Source organism: Stegostoma tigrinum, chromosome 18, assembly GCF_030684315.1.
Source record: "Stegostoma tigrinum isolate sSteTig4 chromosome 18, sSteTig4.hap1, whole genome shotgun sequence".
In the NCBI taxonomy this organism is placed as follows: domain Eukaryota; kingdom Metazoa; phylum Chordata; class Chondrichthyes; order Orectolobiformes; family Stegostomatidae; genus Stegostoma; species Stegostoma tigrinum.
The window spans coordinates 28184840-28209345 of record NC_081371.1 but is presented as its reverse complement, the minus strand read 5'-3'; the positions used below and the strand labels follow the sequence as shown (position 1 = coordinate 28209345).

At 42.5% G+C, this 24506-nt stretch overlaps 1 protein-coding gene across 3 annotated transcripts in view; it reads left to right on the top strand.

Annotated features, from left to right (window-relative positions):
• Window positions 1-24506, top strand: part of dusp16 (dual specificity phosphatase 16) — a 128278-nt gene that overhangs the window by 66161 nt on the left and 37611 nt on the right. For all 3 annotated transcript variants that reach the window (XM_048548543.2, XM_048548539.2, XM_048548540.2), the window contains 2 exons: window positions 2958-3460; window positions 18172-18310. In XM_048548543.2, the coding sequence (XP_048404500.2) occupies window positions 3230-3460; window positions 18172-18310 (370 nt within the window). In that variant the 5' untranslated portion in view covers window positions 2958-3229. The remainder of the gene's footprint in view (window positions 1-2957; window positions 3461-18171; window positions 18311-24506) is intronic.

Genomic DNA, 24506 nt, shown 5'->3' with positions numbered 1-24506 from the left:
GTCAATTAAATTGTGAAATGAAAACTCTTACCCCACTCAGATTTTTTTTTTGGAAGTTGGGCAAATACTTACAAGGAATCCTTGTGAAATTCTCAACCAGCGACTGCTGAAATTGCTAGAATTTTGTTTTATTTGAACTCTCACTAGCAGCCACAGCCCGACATTGGTTTTGAAGTGTTGGGTATTCAAATAGCTTTACATCATGAGAGTTAAACAGATGGTATTAATCCTTCAAAAGAATTTGTACCTAACCCATAAATTTGTAACTCCCGCAATGCAGGTGAGGCCCATAAATCAGCCAAAATCGAGACTCGTGAACTTAGCTGAGTTCAAATGACCCTTTTGAGTTCACTTTTGCTTGTGTGTATCATTTCTTGACTCCTTTCTCCAGTGCAAAAGGTTTGATTTGTTGGAAGTAGGGTGTGATTCCACATCTGTATCCAGTGCACAAATTTTTTTATTGGTTAAATTTGTATCAAGATTCCTACCCAAGGGTGTGGACCTGGAATTATGTTAAAATGGCTTTGTGTACTAAAAATCTTATTCCTTTATAATAAATTTATCTAATGGTGTTCTTTGATCTTGGGTGAGAAATGTCTGTAGTGCCAGACACCTGTGTAAAATGAATGTCAGATTGGAATCGCGCCTAAAAGTTTTGGCCCAAGACTTTCTGAAAATTGGACCTTGGTGCTGAATTTGAGCAAGCTGCAGATGCCGATCTATTTTGATTTTGGTAACAGAGTATTTCCGTCTCTTAAAAACAAATCACGTTTTTACCTTGAAACCTGGAATCAGGATGTCATTGGTTAGAATGCCCCATTGGACAATACTGAGTTCATTTACATTGGCTTCCGGTAAAACCAGGATTTTCATTCAGATATAGTTGCATGCACATAAATTGTTTGTTCTTTACGTTATTGCAATTCTTGATTGGACTTTGCATTGCTAGATACCGCTTTACTTGAATCATTCCAATGTAACTTGTAGCTTGTCTGCCCTCCTTTTAATATATTTAATTGTATTATATGTATCACACTTGTCTGGTTGTTTATTTGAGATTCCAATCACCAGAATACGATTTGCATTGCTGACAGATTTCACAATTTGAAAACCTGAAGTTGTTCTTAGTTTGAGTCAACACCAATGACCAATAATATTTAAAAGCAGTCCCTAGATAATGAAGCACAGGAAGAATGGATGCAAGTATGAAAAAACATACTGCTGTCACTTTGCTCTGCAGATAAAATGACATTAAATCTAACTGCATTACACTCTTAGAGTCTCAAGATGTGAATATGTTTTTAAAATGCTTCCCAAACATCAATGTATGAAGTTTTCTCCTGATTATTCAACACAATGGTATAGTTCTGCCTTTACAAAAGTCTGTGAAATATGTTATCACTTTTTTATCTTTGGATGGAAAGTTACTATGCGTAGCATATAGTTTTATTTCATACTACACTTCGATTGTCCCCTTTTTGAGCATTTATTTTCTACAGTAGCACAAGTATTGACAGACCTGCAAAAGATTATAGATTTGGAATTTCCACAATCATCTCCACAAAACCTTCATTGCAAATGTAATGCTACAATGCCAGTTTTGTGAGAAAGTAAATTTTGGTATTTGTGATATTTTGAAATGGAACAGACTATACATCAAAAAGAAATTGAATAAAGCCATTAACTCTCTAAGGTTTGTAATGCTGTGTCAGTGATTTTCATTCTACCAATGTTGTGCAACTATATAATTAGTAGAATATGGTATAATTTGATTATATCAAAAGATCTACTAAGGATCTGGGCAGACAAATGTTTAGTTCTCACTGAATTTTTGAAATTTGACACATTTATGGAATACTAAGGTCTAATTCTTCTATGAATATATTAGACTTAGTATTAAGTTTTATTGTCATGTGTACTGCAGTTCAGATGCACAGGAGTATAGTGAAGAGTGTACAAAGGCACTATTCTCCTGCGACAAAAACCAAAGCAACAATCTGAGATACAAAAGCTAGATTTTTTAAAAAGAAAAACAAAAGCAGAAATGCAATAAAAACAGAGCCAAGAAGAAAGGGGGAAATGTCTAGATCTAAAAGTCTTGCCTTCATAAGGTAGCCTTATCTCTGTATCTCGAGACACTAGGTTCTCAAAGGCTGGTTGCATAGCTTACTAAATATGAACATCAAAATCAATAAGATTCGATGACAGTAGAAATCCCTAACATATTTCAGAAGAAACACAGACATGTGAATTAGCAATGTACAAATTAATGGAAATTGAAAATTGGTGGTAAACAGACATTCAAATTTGGAACAGTCACTTGAATCAAGTAACTGGTAGGAATACAAATTCTGTGGCTTTGGAATTATGGCACACTAGGGATCCCAAGCATTGACATTTAAGAGATATATTAAACCTGCAGTCAGTCAGTCCGATAAGCCAGTGTAATTTAAACTGTTCACCTACTGGTTCTACCAACTCCATCTTTCATTCTTGCACTTCAAGCACTCTGAATACGTATTCTAGTGACACTTCATAGAAATGCTGTCAGACAACATCAATCTGCCTATCTGCCACTTCAAGTCCTTTTTTGGAAAGGTACAAAATCTAGTCATACTCAACAGTGTGCAGTGTTGTAAATAATATAGGCAAAACAGTCCATTAGGCACTTGAAACAGAATGTTTAACCTGGAGAAAGGCATTGTAGCACTGTGTTTTAAATTAAGATACAGTAAATCATTCCAATGTTTTGTGAACTTGCGGTTAGTGGGTTTCTTCTTTTGAATTTGGAAGCATTGTACTCCGTATGTGAACTTCAAAACTGGGAGATAGTAGAGTATTTAATTCCAAATATTTCTGTAACTTGTTGCTTTCAACACTAGTTTGTGTATAGTAAGTTAGTCTTCAGAATGCTATTCTATTTTTTTTCTAAAGATTCCTTTTTGTTTTGTTTGCAGAATGTTGAACTGGAGATGTAGGTGAAGGATAATGTAAAGCTGAAGTCTCTTTTTCACTCAGGAGGTGATGGTGTCCCAGAGCAACCCAAAACAAGGTTGCTGTCCAACAACTGGATACTCGCAGTGAAAAAGTTTAAGCTTTATAGACTTTTGAAATGGATTTCACTTTTCTAAGAAAATTGCAATCTACGTGACTATAGGTGCTGTTGAAATGAAGTGGCTGTTTTTTTAATTTCAACCAGCCCATAATTTGGGGACAGTCCAGTGTCGCCATGGCTGCTGGAAAAGCCAGGACTCAAATGGTAACTGCTGAGAAGCTGGTGGGACTGTTGGAGAATAGCATACAGAAAGTGCTGATTATTGATAGTCGTTCTTTTGTTGAGTACAATGCTTCCCATATCTTGGATGCTGTGAATATTAATTGCTCAAAGCTCATGAAGAGAAGACTGCAGCAAGACAAAGTGCAAATAATAGAACTCATCCAGCACTCTGCAAAACAAAAGGTATGTTTCTGCTAGAAAAATAACACTGAATTTATTGGGGAGCCTGTATAACGTATTACTTTCAATTTCCTTTCAGTTATCCGTGTGGAATTAATTACATATCTATATCATAAAAATAATATTTGTAGTATCCCAATTGCCTAGTAACAGAGAGACTCATGTATTCCCCTCTCCCATACTTAATGAAATTTTAAGCATTAACGTTGATTTTTAAACATTTAAGCCAACATCATTGCTATGGTGCTGAAATGGAAAATGAAAGTATGCATGTTGGAGGTAATATTTTATGGAATGCTCATGGTTTTAAAAGCAGGTGTATCTCAGTGTTGGTATCATGGGATTAACATACAATCCAAATATTTGTTCAGATTGATGACAATTGTTGGTTAACTGCATGTCTTTTTCTGCATTTTGAGAAAAATGTTTCATCAATTTTGTTTCAAAATTAATTTTTTTAAGAGGTAACATTACCAGTTTAAAATTTACAATGTAGAGCCACTTATCCAAAAATGTCTTTGCCATTTTTTTAAGCTCTATATGTCCTTCTATTCTTTTTTTTCCCCCTTCATGTAGTTTCTAGTTTTCTCTTAAATGCATCTGTGCAGTTTGCTTCAACCACATTCTGATCCAGTCAGCGTTTTCTTACAAATTTTTAAAATTTGTTTGTAACTGCAATGGCCCCAGTTCTAGTCTCCCTAACAAATGGTAAAAAAACAGCATTTGTCCGTCACGCCAATTTTAAAAAATGTGGATTAGTAGCATTGCATATGACACTATGGAGGATTCCTTGAGGTTTACAGCGCAAGAGGCGATCATTTGGTTTGTCATGTCAATGCTGGTCAACAAAGATCTGACTACATTTAATCTCATTTTCCAGCTCTTGGTCCACAGCTGTAGAGGCTGTGGTAATGCAAGTAAATATCTAAATACTGCTTCAATGTTACAAGAGTTTCTGAAATACTTACTTGTTCAGTTGTTCCAGATTCCGCACCCCTCTTGGGGAATACTTGCACTTCATCTCTCCCCTTAATCTCCTGCATCATGCCTTAAATGTATTCCTCCTGGTTATTGACTCCTGTGTTAATGGAAAAAGTATCACTACACATGCTTCACTATTCCAAAGAAAACAACCCCTACCTATTCAGCTTTTCCTCGTAGCTTAAACTCTCCAAGGTAACTTTCCCCTGTATGCTCTCTATTGCAGTCACAACCTTCCTATAATATGGTAACCAGATTTGCATGCTGCACTCCAGTTACGGCAGAACCCTCATTTTACACCATTGTTGCATAACCTCTTTGCTCTTCTATTCCACGTATGAGCTAATAAAAGCAAATATCCCGTAAGCTGCCTTAGTTAAAGAACAGGGTTCTGTTCTTCAGTACTTTGGTTCTACCACTCATAGTTTAAACCCTTGCCTTGTTAGCCCTCCCCAATCATTGAATTTGAACTGAAAACATATACAATTTGCCACTATTCTATCCACCTGACCAGTCAATTGATCTCCTCTTGGAGTTCTGGCTATGTTCTTCACCACCCTACCAATTTTTGTGTCATTCACAAACTTCTTGTTAATACCCCTGCATTTGAATTTAAGTCTAACTCTCATTAATGTGCACTGCAAACAGCGAGGGCCTTAGTACTGACCCCTGCAAAACCTGATTGGAAACATTCTTCGAGCCACAGAAACATACTGTATCATTAATCTGTGCAGCCTGAATTCCAACTAATTTTGGATTCATTTTGCCTTGGGTCCATGGGCTGTTTTTTTTTTTGACCTGTCTACCAAGAAGGATTTTATTAAAAGCCTTGCTAAAGTCTATTTAGTTCACATCAAATGTATTACCCTCAACCATCCTTTTGGTTATCTCCTCAAAGAAATTTTGATAAAGTTCATAAAACTATCTTCTCTTAAGAAATCTTTGACTATTCACAATTAATCCTTACTGTTCCAACTGCAGATATGTTCTGTGTCTCAGAATTCTTCCTAGTAATTTTCCCCAACATTGAGGTTAACCAGACTGGTCTATTCCTTCCATTTTTTGAAATAATGAGACAAAGTTAGCAGACCTTTGGCACCTCACCTGTAGACCAAAAAGCTTTGAAAACACCTCATCTGGACCTGCGGATTTATCAACTTTTTATAAAGCTACCAAGCCTGCTAGCACTTCTCTCACTCTGAATTTCCTTTTAATATTTCACAGACTGTATGTTGATGCCTAGCCTTGGTTTTTCTATTCCACTATGAAAACTGACACATAGTATTAATTGAGGATTGTACTACATCTTCTGGGTTCTTCCTGTACGGTCTCCAGTAGGCTCTTGTTTTTCTCAAGCTGTTTTCTTGTTCTTTATATATTTAATAAGCATTTCTTTTGTTTTCCTTTATCCTCCAGTGCTTTCTCATGTACTCCTTTTCCCTTCCTTGTTTTGTGTAGAAGTTCCTTCCCTGCACTTATTTACTTTTCTAGAAACTCTGTCATACTTAACCCTCAGTTTCTTTCCATAAGCTTTTTTTTTGTTTTCTCAATCCGTACCTTTACATCCCTTGACATCCAGTCTTGGTCCTATCCTTTCATTTCATGTCTCGCTATTTCCTCCTTGAATGCTTCCCACTACTGTGATTAGAAAATTAGAAAATAAGAACACCAGAACTAGGCCCCACAAGCCTGCCCTGCCATTTAGTAAGATCATGGCTGATCTTTTTGAGACTCAGCTCCACTTACCCGTCCACTCACCTTTTAAACCTTAATTCCTTTTACTGTTCAAAAATCTATCTAGCCTTGCCTTAAAAACATTTCAGTGAGGTAGCTTCAACCACTTCACTGGGCAGGGAATTCCACAGATTCACAACCCTTTGGATGAAGAAGTTCCTCCTGACTTCAGTTCCACTTCTGCTTCCCTTTTATTTTGAGGCTGTGCCCTTTACTCCCAGTTTCACCTGCTAGCGGAAACAACCTCCCTGCCTCCACCTTATCTACTCCCTTCATAATCTTATATGTTTCTATAAGATCTTCCCTCATTCTTCCATAATTCCAATGAGTATAATCCCAGCCTACTCAGTCTCTCCTCATAATCCAAGCCTCTCAACTCTGGAATCAACTGAATGAATCTTCTCTGTACCCCCTCCAGTGCTACTGCACACAGTACTCCAGGTGTGGCCTCACCAGGACCCTATACAGTTGCAGCATAGCCTCCCTGTTTTTCAACTCCATCCCGCTAGCAATGGTAGACAAAATTCCATTTGCCTTTTTAATTACCTACTGCACCTGCAATCCTACATTTAGCGATCCATGCACAAGGACGCCCAAGTCCCTTTACATAGCAACATGCTGCAATTTTTAATCATTTAAAACATAGTTCATTTTGCTGTTATTCGTACAAAAATGGATGACCTCACACTTGCCAACATTGTACTCCATCTGCCAGACCTTTGCCCATTCACTTAGTCTATCTGTATCCCTCTGTAGACTTTGTGTCTTCTGCACGCTTTGCCCTACCACTCACCTTAGTGTCATCTGCAAATATTGACACACTGCAGTTAGTCCCCAACTCCAAATAATCTATGTAAGTTGTAAACAATTGCAGTCCTAACACTGATCCCTGAGGCACACCACTAGCCACTGACTGTCAACCAGAAAAACACTCATTTACCCCTACTCTTTGCTTTCTACTGGTCACCCAGTCCTCTTTCCGTGCCAATACATTACCTGTAATACCATGCAACTTTATCTTATGTAGCAGCCTTTGGGCGTCGCACATTGTCAGATGCCTTCTGGAAATCCAGATACACCACATCCACTGCTCTGATGAAGGGTCTAGGCCCGAAACGTCATCTTTTGTGCTCCTGAGATGCTGCTGGGCCTGCTGTGTTCATCCAGCCTCACATTTTATTATCTTGGATTCTCCAGCATCGGCAGTTCCCATTATCACTCACACACCACATCACAGTTTCCCCATTGTTCACCATGCAAGCCATGTCCTCATAGAATTCCACCAAATTAGTTAAACATGACCTACCCTTCATGAACCCATGCTGTGTGTTCCCAATGGGAGAATTTGTATCCAGATGTCTTGCTATTTCTTCCTTAATGATAGATTCAAGCATTATCCCCACTATCGCAGTTAAACTAACTGGCCTATGGTTATCTGTGTTTTGTCTACTTCCTTTTTTAAACAGTGACTTTACATTGTCTGTTTTCCAATCTGTGGGGACCACACCAGAATCCAGTCAGTGAATATTGAAAAATAATTACTAGTGCATTTGCTATTTTCCACCCGTCACCTCTTTTAGCACCCTGGGATGGGCCAGGAGACTTATCTACCTTTAGCCCCATTAGCTTACCCAGCACTGCCTCCTTAGTGATAATGATAGTTTCTAGGTCCTCGCCTGCTATAACCTTCTTGCTGTTGTTTTTGGCATGTTATTCTGCCTTCCACTGTGAAGACCGGCACAAAGTAATTGTTTCATGTCCCGGCTATTTCCTCATTCCCAGTTATTAAATTGGCCTTCTCATCCTCTAAAGGACCACTGTTTACCTTTGCCACTCTTTTATGATTTACATATTTATAGAAACTTTTGCTGCCTGTTTTTATATTCTGAGCTAGTTTACTCTCAGTCTATCTTACTTTTTTTATAACTTTTTTTTGTGGCTTTCTGTTGGCCTTTAAAGATTTCCCATTCTCCTAGGTTCCCACTACCCTTTGTGTTTTTGTATGTCATTTTTGTTTTAATCTGATTATTTCCTTAGACATCCATGGCTGGCTCTCTCTTTTCCTACAGTTCTTCCTTGTCACTGGAATATACTTCTGCTGAGCCCTGTGAAAAATTGTTTTGAAAGTCCTCCACTGTTCCTCAATTGACCCACCATAAAGTTTTTGCTCCCATTCTGCCTTAGCTAACTCGTTCCTCATTCCTTCATAGTCTCCTTTGTTTAAGCACAGGACATAGGTACTGGATTTAACTTTCTCACGCTCCACCTGTATTTTAAATTCGACCATGCTGTGATCGCTCCTTCCAAGAGGATCCCTAACTGTGACATCATTAATTATTCCTGTCTCATTACAAAGGAGCAGATCTAGGATAGCTTGTTCCCTCGTGGGTTCCGTTATATGTTGTTCAAGGAAATTATCGGGAATGCATTCTATGAACCCCAATTGATTGATTTACTTTCAAGTTGCTTCTCCTAGTCAACTTGGACCAAAATATATTTTATCTTTAATAAAATTATCCTGGCCGATTCTTATCTTTTTACATAGCTACTCAAAATATCACTGATGTTCATACTCTCCATAATGTTCCCCTACTGAAACGTCCGCTACCTGCCTGGGTTCATTTCTAAATGTTAGGTCCACCTCCATTGCTGGGCTTTCTTCGTATTGGCTGAAAAAGTTCTCCTGAGTGCAATTTAAGAATTTTATTCCCTCTCTACCTTGCACACTAAAACTACCCCTGTTACTATTTGCAAAGTTAAAATTCCCTACTATTAATGCAAATGTTTTTTTAAATTAACATCAACTTTTATGCATCTAAAATTATTTTTATCGTTTTATTCAAAAATATTTTTAATACAATTTCAAAAGAAATTATGCAATGACACCTTGATTCAGAAAAGATTAACCTGGGAAATGGAGAAATTTGATCATAATCCTTTGCTGGAAAAGCCACAAACAGGAAGGTGCAGTGCTACACATACCGTGCTCCTTACCCCTGTGTTCAGCCATTCTGACTACAATTCCTTCAGAATCGAGACTTTACTTACTGAACATAGTCACTGGTGGAAGTGTCCATCTTCTTCCCAACATACCCCCTGCCATTTTTAGGCTAATATTGCTTCCAGTTGTATTGGACAACTGTACGGCATTGATAAAAACATATGGATTGCAAAAAGCATTTGGTGCAGTATGGAAGAATTGTTCAGAAAATTATTGATATTCCTTAGATGAAGTTCCTAAATGTGGTTACCAATGACAAGGTGCATATCTATAAACGTGCTCTGACTTGGCTCGCAGTCCTGTTGGTGCAGAATCGCTGGAGAACCCCTTCTCTGATTTCTTCAAATTGTTGTATGATCCCTTTCCATTCCTGTCTTCAGCTCTTCATTCTTTACAAAATATTATATGAAGTAACATATTCAGTTTGTTCTCAGACCTGCTTCATCTCAAAAATCTGGTTCAGGACTGCCAATGAGAAAGCTGACCCTTTTTATGGAGAACCTTGCTTCCTTCCGCTCGCGCTCTCCCGCGTGCGCTCTCCTTCTCATGAATTGATAGCAAAAGGCAGCAGGTTGAAATCCTACCCATTACAATTGTCTTTCTTCTATTTGCTCTTTGCTTCTTAGCTGTTCATCCCCACAAGTACCTCTGGCCACGTGGATATTTCTTGCAACCTAATAGTTACATAGTTAGGAAGTCAATTAATTCTCCTATAGAATATTTCCCAGTTTACCTTGATTTTAGTGCACGCTTTGCACAAAGGACACAAAGATGAAGCCATGGTGTCCTTTGACCTTGCCGCCCTAGTCGCATTTATTACATACCACAGGCAGGAGAAACACTCCTGAAAGAACAAAACCTGAGTGACACCAAAGCTGCAGACGACATGCTGAAGTTACTGGACCTATACCCCATGACCCACTTTACCTTTAATGGCCAAATCTGTGAACAAATCAGGTGACCCCATGGGTGTCCCGTTATCTCTGGACTAATAGCAGAAGCGGTGATGCAGAGACTTGAAAGATAGCCCTTCCACAGATCCAACCTAAACTATGGATCTGATATGTGGACACCACTTTCATCGTCATCAAACAGACTAAACTAGAGGAGACACACTGACTTGTAAACAACACTCTCACTGGCATCAGATTCACCAGGGAAGAAGAAAAGAATGAACAGCTCTCATTCCCGGATATGATAGTAGAATGCAGGGCCAACGGGGAAATTCTGACAAAGGTACACTGAAAGGCCACACACTCGGTTAGAGTCCTGAATTTCAACAGCAGCCACCCCAACACACAAACAGAGTTGTGTAAAAACACTGCAGCAACCAAAAAGAAAAAGAGTATCTCTACCAAGTATTTAAGGACAAAAGATACCTGAACAGCTGGGTCCAACAATGCTTATCACACAAACAACAACAGGAAGATACAGTATGCCCTGACACACTCGTCACATTACCATATATGAAGAACATATCTGAACTGACCATAAGACTCCTGCAACCATTGGGCGTCAGAGTGGCACACAAACCTACGTCAACCCGACACCAACTGCTAACTCAAACCAAAGACCCCTTACCCACTATGGACAGAACCAACATGATATACAAGATCCCATGTAAAGAATGTGACAAACATTACATTGGACAGACAGGAAGGAAACTGGCCACAAGAGTACATGAACACCAACTAGCAACAAAAAGATACGACCAATACTCACTCATTTCCATTCACGTGGATAAGGAGAACCACCAGTTAGATTGGAACAATGTCTGGATTCTAGGACAAGCCAAACAGACGAGCATGGGAATTTCTAGGTGCTTGGTTCTCAACCAAGACGGCCATCAATAAACACGTAGAATTAGACCCTATGTGGTGTCATTTAAGTGGGGTATTTTACATAACAGTGAATATTTTTTATCATATATGTGAAATGCTGTATCACTAACATGGTTTTCATAAATGTGAAATGAGCTTGAATTCACAAATTTATGACATGGTTTTGAGCAGTGATATTGACCAGACCGTTGGATGTTCTTTTATTCGTCTTTTAGAATTTTAAATGTATTAATGATTAAAGCTATGTTCTTGTGATTGTAATTTTTAAAAGCTTTATGAATAGAACAGATAGCATAGTATTTGCATACAAGGCTTCAACAGGTGACATTTCTGTTTTTATTAGGTTTTTTTGCAACTTTTAACCTGAAACTCTAAAGTAGTTCCTAGACAACAGCTGTTTATGAATTCAATTTAAATTTACAGCTAAATAATTTAGCAGATCCTATCGAACTATTATGCAAAGAACCATCGCAGCAAACTGCATAGCTGCAATTATTTTGTCCACACAAAATTGCCAAGTTTTTCCTATGTTTAATGCAAGGAGCATTACAGAAATGAGATTTAAAGAAAATGGGCTTGATTTATCTGGAGCAAAGAAATCAGAATTAGTATTTGTAAATAGATTTATCTTTTGTATCTTGAGTATTTTAAAATTCAACACCCAACTTCCATTGTCAGCTACAGTTGCCTCATCCTCCCCTTCACATGTTTCTTTTTCCTTCAGATGGATTTCTGTGGAATTATTCCCAGAAACTGATGCCATTGCGGTTCTGCCACTTTCCCTGCTGGGCTCCCGACCAATCAACTCTAGCCAGCTCCTCTCTCATGTCTTTGCAGGTCTCTTGACTCAACTGTGGTACTGTCACATCTGATTCCAGCTTCTCCCTCCCACTGCAGGGTGATGGGGTTCCGTCATCTTAAGCTCCCTAATAAAGCCTCCCTCATTATACATCAGCAAATCTAGATCCAGAATTGCATGTTCCCTAGTGAGATTCAGCACAAGTTGCTCCAAAAACCCAAGCCATAGACGTTATATGAATTCTTTTTCTTGAGATCTGCTACAGACCTGATATTTCCCAGTCCACCTGCTTTTGAAGTCCCCCATGATTATTGTAGCATTGCCTTTCTTAGATGCCTTTTCAATCTCTTGATTTCCTTTCTTCTTCACATCCTGAATACTGCTTGGAGGCCTATACACAACACCCTGCTGGGTCTTTTTCCTTTGTGTTTCTTCAGTACTACCCAAACAGATCCTATGCCTTCCAATCCTAAATATCGCTTCTTTCTATTGATCTAATTTAATTTCTTTATAACAAAGCAACACCACTCCCTCTGCCCATCTGCATATCTTTTTGATGGGATGCCCATTTTTAGATATTTAGTTTCTGGCCCTGATTTCCTTGAGCAACATCTCTGAGATGCCTACAGATCATACCCCACCAATTTCAATTTTTGCTACAAGCCCATTTACCTTGTTTCGTATACCATGCATGTTTAAGTACAGTACTGTGTTGACCATCTGCCTTCTCATCGTAGTGACCTCATCTGCTGTGCCTGAGGTTACATTCCTGAGCCTTACCATATTCTTTCCCACTAATTTCCTGGAAACTTTAGCAACGATGCCTGAGCACCATTCCCCCGCCCCCCCCCCCATCCCCATTTTAACCTTAATTTACCTTAAATAATGCTATCAGTTTGTCTATTTTACTGTGAATGCTTTGTAGATTGAGATACAAAGCCTTTAAATTCATACTATTATTGATTTGCCTTAGGCTCTTTGCAATATGACATTCACACGTCTACCCCTTCCTTTTATTTTCTGGTAAGTATCAGCTCTGTCATAAATCTTAAATCTTGCCTTCCCCTTTATCTTTGATGCTATAATTTTCCAAGCAACTGAAACCATCCTTGCTCTATTTAGTTTAAGCCCTATCCACAACCTTAGCAATGCAGTTTGCCAGGTATCTGATCTCCGCATGATTCAGGTTGAGCCTATCCCATTGGAACAGCTCCCTCCTTCCCCAGGCCTGGTGCCAATGTTCCATGAATTTAAACCCGTTTCTCCCAAGCCCATCTTTGAGCTACGCAGTTACCTATTCAGTTTTGTTGACCTTGTGCCAATTAGCCCATGGCTCAGGTAGTAATCTGGAGATTATTACTTCTTTGGCTCTGCTTTTTTAATTTAGCCCGAAGCTGCTCATTTTCCCTCAACAGAACCTTTCTTTTCCCCTCTTTCCTTCTATATCATTTGGTACCTATGCAGACAGTGATAACTGGATCAATCCCTCCCATTCAGAGTTCCTCTGCAGTCCAGATGAGAGATCCCCAGGCAAGCAACACAGCCTTCAGGACTCTCATTCATGGTCACAGAGAACAGTGTCTATTCCTCTGACTATACTATCACTGATTAAAATTGCATTTCTCTTTACCTCCCTGCTGTTTAAGGTATTCCTATACCATGGTGCTATGGTGAGTTTGCTCATCCTCCCAAAAAGCCCCTGCTCTCATCCACACAGGGAGCAAGAATCTTGAACCTGTTAGATGAGTTCAAGGGCTGTGGCTCCTTCAGTATTACCTCCTGGATCTGCCTGTCTGTCTTGCTTGTACTTGCATCCTCCTGTCCCTGATCACTGACTGGATTCAAGGTTGTTAATCTAAGGGGTGTGACTGCTGCCTGAAACATAGCATCCAGGTAACTGTATCCTCCTCTCTGTATCAGTGTTTGAAGTTCAGACTCCAACTTGTTAACTGTGAGCCGGAGTTTGTTGAGCAAATGGCACTTGCTGCACATGCGGCCAATAACGCAATGGTGTCCACCACCTACCACATCATGCAGATGTAACACATCGCCTGGCCCTGCATCTCTGTTGTATTTACTTAGTTCTTAAATTGTTTGATTTTTTTTTTAGTTTGTAATCTGTAAGTAGTTCTCCTGGTTACCTTCAACCTGAAAGTAATCTTCAATAGACATAATATTGTAGCCAAATTAACAGCTATTACAAACTAATGGACCTAAGGTTTTCCTGTGATGTCACTTTGTTTTGTGCTGGGCCCCTGATTATTGGCTTCAATTTATCCTGTAAGAAGAAATTAGAAAGTAGGAACAAAAAAGGAATCAAAAAGCGCTTCTTCTCTCTGCACCGATTTCCCATGCTGCCTCCAAAGTCCCAAAACTATATACTCACTCAGGCTAAGTCTCGTTCTGAATATGATCTCCTCTCCTTACCGACCTATGTGAATGAAGCTTCCTGGTTCTCATTTATAATAATTTTCATGTACAATCTGTACTTAGTTGCTTGATACACCAAATCTGATCATTCACTGAGTACTAATTTCTCCTTTTTATGTATTATATTGTGTAATATAATTTCAATAATTCAATATTTGGCACAAAAATGACTTAATTATCATGAGTAGAGGTTCTACATGTGTGCGTTTTTCTGCAGTTCAGGTGGACCTAGGAAATTCTACAACACTGTTCTAAATGGAAGGATGTAATTAGTGTTTATATAGGTAGTTTACATTATAAATGTGAATGTAGAGACTTGAATAGAAAAGATCAGCACAGGGCTTACGTTATATGTGTTATGCCGTAATAAATCATATCACAGAAATTCAAAACAACTCACTACCCCATTTTCTGTCAAAAAACACTTGAGAGTGTTCAGATTTGTTATTTTCTTTTTAGATGTTGACGCTTCGAGTATCCTTTGCAACAAATCCTCCATTGCTGTTAATACAGCATGTAGTCTTACAAAAAAACACACCAGCACTTCCTAACATTCACATTGAATTTATTTGTACATGCCAGTTTAAATTACAATCCTTGCAGCTAGATGACGTGTGGAACAACTGTAGATGCACTGCAAGTGATGGAACTGATTTGATAGTGACATAATGGAGTTACTGTTTAATATTTAGCAGTTAAAGGAGGAAAACTGGAGAGCTTGATAAGTGTTTGTGGGTGTCATTTGTGCTGTTGCTCATTTAATATTGCCTGTTTGCTGCTATAACGTGCTGTGCATGATTGCACTCCTCAGCAGATTTCATGATCATGTGGGACTGGGACTAGCACAAGTACAAGCTTAAGTGCTTAAAAACAGTCTGCACTCTTTCAAGAGGTGGTGGCCTTTGATTGGTGCAAGTGCTGGAAGTAATTTGAAAATTTACGTGGAAAAAAACACGAATGATGCAATGTGGCAGAGTATGCTCCAAAAATCTCTAAGGCAGAGCAGGAAGCCATGATGCAGGAGGTGGACAGAACGATGGGTATCTTCTATCCATTGAGGATGAGGTGGTCCTCCAAATACTAGGAAAGCAGTTCAAGCAGATAGCCATCACAAACAATGGTAGCAGTGTTACTGTTGAGAAGATGGATGCAGTCCACAAGAAATTCAGTGACTACAGTCAAGTGGAGGTGGCCAGTGAACGCATCTTCAAATGTCAATTCACCCATCTGTTCCAGTCACAAACCTTCCACCAGCCAACAATCTCTGTCAAAAATGTTCATTCTTCATATTCATAACTACTTTGCCAGTTATTCTGGAAAATTAGGCACAACACCCCTCTGAGATTGGACTGCATTTACAGCTGTGTCCAAGTAGACACTCCCATTATTGAATCTTGAGGACCAACTCTGGTTACTTAAATGCATAATTGGTAATCAAATTGGAATCTTCCAAAAATGGCAATGCAGGACTCTTGATGGCGAGTGAGACCCTTATCACCTGCATGTTAAACCAGTAGCCATATAACAAAATAAATAATGTTACTTGCTTTCCTTTTGAACAGAGAACACAACCATTTTTTTTTCCCTCTTTCACTCTGGTTTGCCTATGTGAATTTGAAAGGAAAAGTTACGATTTGTATGGTACGCTAGACATCCGTGCCATAAAATATGTTACTTCTGTTTCCTTGATAATGGGAACTGCAGATGCTGGAGAATCCAAGATAATAAAATGTGAGGCTGGATGAACACAGCAGGCCCAGCAGCATCTCAGGAGCACAAAAGCTGACGTTTCGGGCCTAGACCCTTCATCAGCGAGGGGGATGGGGTGAGGGTTCTGGAATAAATAGGGAGAGAGGGGGAGGCGGACCGAAGATGGAGAGAAAAGAAGATAGGTGGGGAGGTAGGGAGGGGATAGGTCAGTCCAAGGAAGACGGACAGGTCAAGGAGGTGGTAGGAGATGGAGGGGTGGGAGGAAGGGATGGGTGAGAGGAAGAACAGGTTAGGGAGGCAGAGACAGGTAGGACTGGTTTTGGGATGCAGTAGGTGGAGGGGAAGAGCTGGGCTGGTTGTGTGGTGCAGTGGGGGGAGGGGACGAACTGGGCTGGTTTTGGGATGCGGTGGGGGAAAGGGAGATTTTGAAGCTGGTGAAGTCCACATTGATACCATTGGGCTGCAGGGTTCCCAAGCGGAATATGAGTTGCTGTTTCTGCAACCTTCGGGTGGCATCATTGTGGCACTGCGGGAGGCCCGTGATGGACATGTCATCTAAAGAATGGGAGGGGGAGTGGAAATGGTTTGCGACTGGGAGGTGCAGTTGTTTATTGCGAACCGAGCGGAGGTGTTCCGCAAAGCAGTCCCCAAGCCTCCGCTTGGTTTCCCCAATGTAGAGGAAGCCACACCGGGTACAGTGGATGCAGTATACCACATTGGCAGATGTGCAGGTGAACCTCTGCGTAATGTGGAAAGTCATCTTGGGGCCTGGGATAGGGGTGAGGGAGGAGATGTGGGGGCAAGTGTAGCATTTCCTGTGGTTGCAGGGGAAGGTGCCGGGTGTGGTGGGGTTGGAGGGCAGTGTGGAGCAAACAAGGGAGTCACGGAGAGAGTGGTCTCTCCGGAAAGCAGACAGGGGTGGGGATGGAAAAATGCCTTGGGTGGTGGGGTCGGATTGTAGATGGCAGAAGTGTCGGAGGATGATGCGTTGTATCTGGAGGTTGGTGGGGTGGTGTGTGAGAACTTCTGTTTCCTAACTGATCGGGTGATCATTGCCTGGTGTTTGCAATGCAAGATAACCCCTAGCCTTGGAGATCACTGATGCCCCAGTTTAACTTGCTTCTTGCATGTGAACAACAGTGCAATGTTGGTCAACATGAGGGCTGATTCACCTTTGCAGAACAGACCGCTATGATGAACCATTCCATCACATACACATCTACATCATAATGCAGCATGATAGTTGAATATATCATTATATTTTAAACGTATCTTTCAAAATTTTGCCTTCACATTAGCACAATTTCACATTTAGTCATGAACTTTCTGAGAAGGAGTGTTTGTTTTGTTTGTTTGCCAAACGAATAGCAAAATCTAGGAGAAAATAGCTGTCTTTAGCCATATTCCCTTTAAGATGCGCTCGCACTGATGTTTCATGCACAATGATTGGTGTCGGCAAACTGATTGTGACATTGACTTCCAGAAGTCAGTGCTGTGCACAGACCTCAGAGGGTCATGCATTTGCTAAGAAAATTAGATGTAATGCTAGTCTCTAGGCTTTGATTACCTTGATGTCAAGAGCTATAGAGAGAGACCCTACTCCTTGCAGTCTGGAAAATCAGCTTCCACCGGATTGTTCATGCACACAAACTGTTCAGTTGCCCAAGACCGATAACTGTCAGAATCTACAACTGGTCACAATTGAACATACCAATGAAATAGGGAAGCAAGTTTTACTTTGCAGACCCACCCTGGTACTATGCCGTCTTCTTTCACTTCTACCATTGGTTGTGAAGTAACTGTGTAAACACAACTCAATGAGTTCCAGTAACTTGTTTTCAAACTTCCAGCAATTCCTTTCAAAGTCCTTGGTTTTAAAACCATTCTTTTCCATTTTAGTCCGCAATATAAATAAAGAAAAATAGGTGGTGCGGTCCTTACAATGGATAGGTGAGGCGTGCACCCAAGGCTTTCCCAACCCACAGGAATGTCACATGAAAATGTGTGGCAAACCACATGAAAGTGCTGGTCCAGCAAAATAAAATTAAGTTTAACATTTCATGACCCTATTTGCAACCCCACTGGGATATGTAAATTTGGTCCTAATTCTACACGTGAAAAGAAAATCAAAGTATGTTATATTTGTATTGTACTTTAAGGTGTGTTGGCTATTGTGGGCATTGCTTTCTGTTAATTGTTTCCCCCATTTTCATTACAGATTGCATTTGATGATGAGCAGGATGTGGTGGTATATGACCAATGTACACAAGATGTCAGTGCGATTTCCTCTGATTGCTTTCTCGCTGTTCTTCTTAGCAAACTAGAGAAAAGTTTTAATAATGTGTCCCTCCTCACAGGTAGGAACTACTATTATCTCAGACTTTCTACCAAAGAAAAAAGTACATAGTAAATGAATTGTTGTAGCGCATTATGTACAAAATATAAAATTTACTATAACCATTCAAAGTTCCTAGGATCTCATTATTCACACTCTATCGGAATATTTGGTATGAAGTATAAGTTACATTGGCCTGAGTTTTGCTCTCAACAGTGAAGGAGTGGACCTTAGATAGTTTGCCTTGTATATAACTTTGTTGAACCTTTTTGCAGGCTTATAAGTGAGGATTTCCACTCATCTGGTGCCTGTAGTGATGTAACATCCCCAACTTGTATCTGTGGCAGCTATGAAGCAACAGTAAGGCTCTTCACCCAATTAGATTGAAGTATCCCCTCTATGAAACAGTCTAAACCCAAACCAAACAAAAAACCCCAAGAATTCACCAAATCCAATTTGGAAAACATTTTAAGTTGCTGGAGAAGCTCAGCAGGTCTGGCAGCATCTGTAGAGGAAAAAAACAGTTAACGTTTCGGCTCCGGTGACCTCCCTCAGAACTGGAGCCGATCTGAGGAAGGTCACCGGACCTGAAACATTAACTGTTTTTTTTCCTTCACAGATGCTGCCAGACCTGCTGAGCTTCTCCAGCAACTTTGTTTTTGTTCCTGATTTCCAGCATCCACAATTCCTTCAGTTTTTATTAGGAAAACATTGTTGTTGTTTTGATTGGAAACATATATTTAGGTTTCATGAATCCATTTGTTGTGAAGTAGTGAGACAGCAAAACAGTGTTGTAGAAAGGGCAAAGGATGTAGGCTTAAAGATAAATGTTGCAAGTAGGTGTAACATAGGTACAAAAGGGCTGCATTTCAACAGAGGTGACACTGATTACATTTTTCAACATTGTAAAGCATAATGTAATGAGGTAAATGTACTCTCTCATGAACACCACTCTCAATCAGTTTCCCATTGTCTACAAACTTATGAATGGATTATATCATTGTCGTGGCTATTACTAAATTTGTGAACTTAAAAGTTGTAACAAATATGTAGGACAAACATCTGATGCTCAAATATGGCTAAAACCAATTTCATTCTGACATTAGATATTTGCTGATTGGAGATCAGTTACTTTGTACTTTGCCTTGTTAAAATGAAAATAATGGTGGCAATTATCTAAGGAAATGGCTTGACGTAATTGGCAGCAATATCCTTGTTAACATAGTAATACCCAATGAACTCACCATGGACGTGTAATGAAACATTAAATGGTTGAGTTCAAAGTTTGAGTTTTGTTTTTATATGGGTCATTGCACTTGGAGTTGTGCTGCACATATTGCAACTTCATCAGGCCCACAAACTGCTGAAAATAACATATTCCTGTATTTGTATAGCACCTTTTAAAAATGGTAAAATTTGCCAAAGCTCTTCACAGAAGTGTTAGCAAACAAGATTTGATGCTAAACCACGTAGACTTTGGGGAACATAAATAGTGGGTTTTAGCAAGCAGGAACTAAATTTTAAGGAGAGTTTTAAAAGAAGAAAGAGGCTGATAGGTTTAACAAGGTTTAGACCTTTGCATTTTAATATACACCTGAGAGTTGTGGAGCTTATTAAAAATCAGTATGCTCAGAGGTCAAAATCGGAGAAAACTTTGAAAGCTGTATGCATGCATCTTCTGAGTTTCCTTTGTACATTGGTGATTTGTTGAAGTGTCCATACATTTACATTTTTGTTGCGCATGGTTATGCATACCTGGTGTCCTAAAGATTTTGTCATGATTGGCTTGGCAACTTTCAAGGGCAACTGTGTGACTTAGAGGAATCATTGGTTCCAGGGCTGGAGAAGATTAGAGACTCGGGTGGAATGTGAATGTGTGGAAGAATTGTTAAACAATAATCTAAGTTTTAAGATCAAAATGCTGCTTAACTTGATTAAAAGCAGAGATTTCTGGAAAAGCTCAGCATGTCTGGCAACCTAATCGTGAGAGAAACACAGTTAACATTTCAAGTCCAGAATGACTTCTTTGTGCGTTAATAGAATCACTACAGTGTGGAAACAGGCCTTTCAGCCCAACATGTCAACTCCAACTGTACAAAGAGCACCCAAACCTGGCTCAACACCCTGTGTTACTGTGTAACCCTGCACTTCACATGGCTAATCCAATTAACCTGCATACAGTGGGCAATTTAGCATGACCAATCCAACTATTCTGCACATCTTTGAACTATGAGAGGAAACCCGCACAAGCACTGGAATTGAACCAGGTCACTGGTGCTGTGAGGCAACAGTGCTAACCACTGAGCCACTGTGCCACCCCTCTAGGACTGAAAATGATGCTGCCAGAACTGCTGCATTTCCCCAGCACATTGTCTGGATGTGAGTTTGCTCGCTGAGCTGGAAGGTTAGTTTGCAGACGTTTTGTCACTTTTTTTTTCATTTGAAAAAATATACTTTATTCATAAGATGTACAAAAAATAAAACATATTTATACACCTACCCAGTCATGCAAGCCGCTCCGGGTTACCCAGGGGGTACATACACCAACTAAAAGAAGAAAATAAAAGCAAAGAAAATACCTCGGCAGTCGTCATCCCGCACAGTCCCAGTTGGCCCCCTGACCAGATGGGGAAGGCGCCAGCTGGGCCCAGTTACCAGATAGGGCCCTTTTTCCGATTCTGGACGAGGGGTTTCATACCGTGGTCTTTCCCCACCGCACCTTGGCGGCGGCTGCCCCAAGCTTTAGCGCGTCCCTCAGCACATAGTCCTGGACCTTGGAGTGTGCCAGTCTGCAACATTCGGTCGGGGTCAGTTCTTTCAGCTGGCAGACCAGCAAGTTGCGGGCAGACCAAAGAGCATCTTTCACCGCATTGATGGTCCTCCAGGCGCAGTTGATGTTGGTCTCGGTGTCCGTCCTGGGAAACAGCCCGTAGAGCACGGAGTCCCGCGTCACGGAGCTGCTCGGGACGAACCTCGACAAATACCACTGCATCCCCCTCCAGACCTCCTGCGCATAGGCACACTCCAGAAGGAGGTGATCGACAGTCTCAACCCCCCCGCAGCCGCCTCGAGGGCAGCATGCGGTGGTGCAGAGATTCCGGGCATGCATAAAGGATCTCACTGGCAGAGCCCCTCTCACCACCAGCCAAGCAATGTCCTTGTGCTTGTTTGAAAGTTCTGGCGATGAGGCATTCTGCCAAACGACTTTGGCAGTCTGCGTGGGGAACCACACGACAGGATCCACCCTCTCCTTTTCCCGAAGGGTCTCGAGGATACTACGTGCTGACCACTGCCTGACGGCCTTGTGGTCAAAGGTGTTTCCTTTCAAAAATTTCTCCATGAAGGACAGGTGGTATGGGACGGTCCAACTACTCGGAGCGTTCCGCGGCAACGAGGCCAGGCCCATCCTTCGCAACACAGGGGACAGGTAGAACCTCAGTAAGTAGTGACACTTGGTGTTTGCGTACCGAGGGTCTATGCTCAGCTTGATGCAGCCGCACACAAAGGTAGCCATCAGGGCGAGGGTGGCGTTCGCTACGCCCTTTCCCCCATTTTCCAGGTCTTTGTACATGGTGTCCCTGCGGACCCGGTCCATCCTCGACCCCCAAATGAAGTGGAAGATGGCCTGGGTGACTGCAGCGGCGCAGGTCCAGGGAATAGGCCAGGCCTGCGCCACATAAAACAGTACCGAAAGCCCCTCACAACCAGGTTCTTACCCGCGATGGAGAGGGACCGGAGCGTCCACCTGCCCAGCTTCTGCTTCAGTTTGCTGATACGCTCCTCCCAAGTCTTAGTGCATGCCCCAGCTCCACCGAACCAAACACCCAGCAACTTCAGGTAGTCTGTCCTGACAGTGAAGGGGATGAAGGAGCGGTCATCCCAGTTCCTGAAGAACATGACCTCGCTCTTACCCCCGTTGACTTTGGCACCTGAGGCCAGTTCAAACTGGCCGCAGATGTCCAACAGCCTACTCACTGGCCGACGATCGGTGCAGAAGACGGCGATGTCGTCCATGTACAGGGAGGTTTTGACCTGAAGGCCTCCGCTGCCTGGGATAGTCACGCCCTTCAGGCTCATGTCCTTCCTGATGGATGCGGCGAAGGGCTCCACACAGCACGCGAACAAGGCAGGAGAGCGCGGGCAGCCCTGCCTGACTCCAGATCTGATGGGAAAACTGTCCGATTCCCACCCGTTGATTGAGACTGTGCTAATGATGTTGGTGTAGAGCAGCCGGATCCAATTGCGGATGCCCTCCCCGAACCCCCATTTGGAGAGGACGTCCCTCATGTAAGCATGAGAGACCCTGTTGAAGGCCTTCTCCTGGTCCAGGCTGACGAGGCAGGTGTCCACCCGCCTGTCCTGCACGTAGGTGATCGTATCCCTGATGAGCGCGAGGCTCTCAGCGATCTTCCTGCCCGGCACAGCACAGGTTTAGTCAGGGTGAATGACCGATTCCAGGACAGACCTGACCCGGTTGGCAATGACCTTGGCCAGGATATTGTAGTCCACGTTCAATAGTGAAATGGGACGCCAATTCTCAATTTCTTCCCTCTCCCCCTTCCTCTTGTAAATGAGGGTGATGATGCCCTTCCTCATGGACTTGCACATTTCCCCTGCCCGAAGCGCACTATCGTACACCTCCAGCAGGTCCTGGCCGACCAGGTCCCACAGAGCGGAATACAGCTCGACCGGTAAGCCGTCGCTCCCAGGAGTCTTATTCCTCTCTGAGGACTTGAGGGCTGTGGTCAGCTCGCCCAGGGATATCGGCCGGTCCAGCCACTCCCTTGTGCCGTCGTCTAAGACCTCCGTGATAGACGACAGGAACGACTCGGAGGCCGTGCTGTCCGTGGGCTTCGTGTCGTACGGTCCGGCATAGAAGGATCTGCTGATCCTCAAAACGTTGGGCTGAGATGACGTCACCGAGTCGGCATCCTCCTTCAGCCGGCTAAGCACAGAGCTCTCTTTGTGCACCTTCTGAAAGAAGATACGCGAGCACGTCTTGTCCTGCTCCCTGGACCGGAAGATTATCCTGGAGGCCTCCACGGCGAAGAGCGAGGCTTGCTAGCCCCTCACCTCGCGGAGGTCCTCCGTGACATCGACCCCCATCAACTGCAGAAGGAGCAGGTTCTGCACCCTTTTCTGGAGTCGCGACAGCTTTCCCTGCCTCTCTCTCGCCTTCCGAACACCCTGGAGGACAAAGATCCTCTGATGTTCTCCTTCACTGTCTCCCACCAGTCGCCCGGAGACTCAAAGAGGGGTTTCACAGTTCTCCAACCGGCGTACTCCCTCTTAAGCTCCTTGACGTTCTCTGGGGTCAACAGAGTCGTGTTGAGCTTCCAGGTCCCCTTGTCGGCCGGCTGGTCATCCTGTAAGTGACAGTCGGCCAGCAGGAGGCAGTGGTCAGAGAAGAACACCGGCTCCGTGCCGGTGGACCTGACCGAGAACGCCCGTGACACAAACAGGAAGTCTATCCTTGAGCGAATAGACCCGTCTGGCCGCGACCAGGTGTACCTCCGCTGCGCTCCATCTGCAGGGGTGCTGAAGACGTCGAGCAGCTTGGCGTCCTTCACCATGCCCATCAGGAATCTGGACGTGACGTCCAGTTGACTTCCCCCCCCCCCCCACCCGCTGTCCCCACGCCGGATCTTCCATCTGCATCGATGATGCAGTTGAAGTCTCCGCCTCGGATGACCGGCCTGGACGTAGCCAGCAGGGGTGGAAGCCGCTGCAGGACGGCCAACCATTCACTCCGTACCGCTGGGGCATACACGTTGATCAGCCTCAGGGGAGCGTTCCTGTAGGTGATGTCAGCCACTAGGAGGCGCTGCCCCCCCCCCCCAACAACCACCTGAACTTGAAAGATGGTGAAGTTGCGCCCCCGCAGCAGAATAGCCAGGCCCGAGGAGCGACAGTCGTTACCCCCCCCCCCCCGACCAGATCGAAGGCCCACAGGTCCAGGCGCCGGACCATTTCCCGTACCTGCTGAGGTGTGGTATCCCGCATTCCTGCACAAACAGGAGGTCCGCCTTGACGGTGGTCAGGTAGGCCACCGTGGACACACATCTTGCAGTGGACTTGACGCTGCGCACATTAATGCTCGCAACTCATACCCCCATTGTGGGCAGTGACCGCAGTACCCTCCCCAAGTCCAAGGTCCAGCCACTCTATCTGTCCCTTCATGCCCATTGCTTGGGCTAACTGCTGGACGCTGTCCGGGC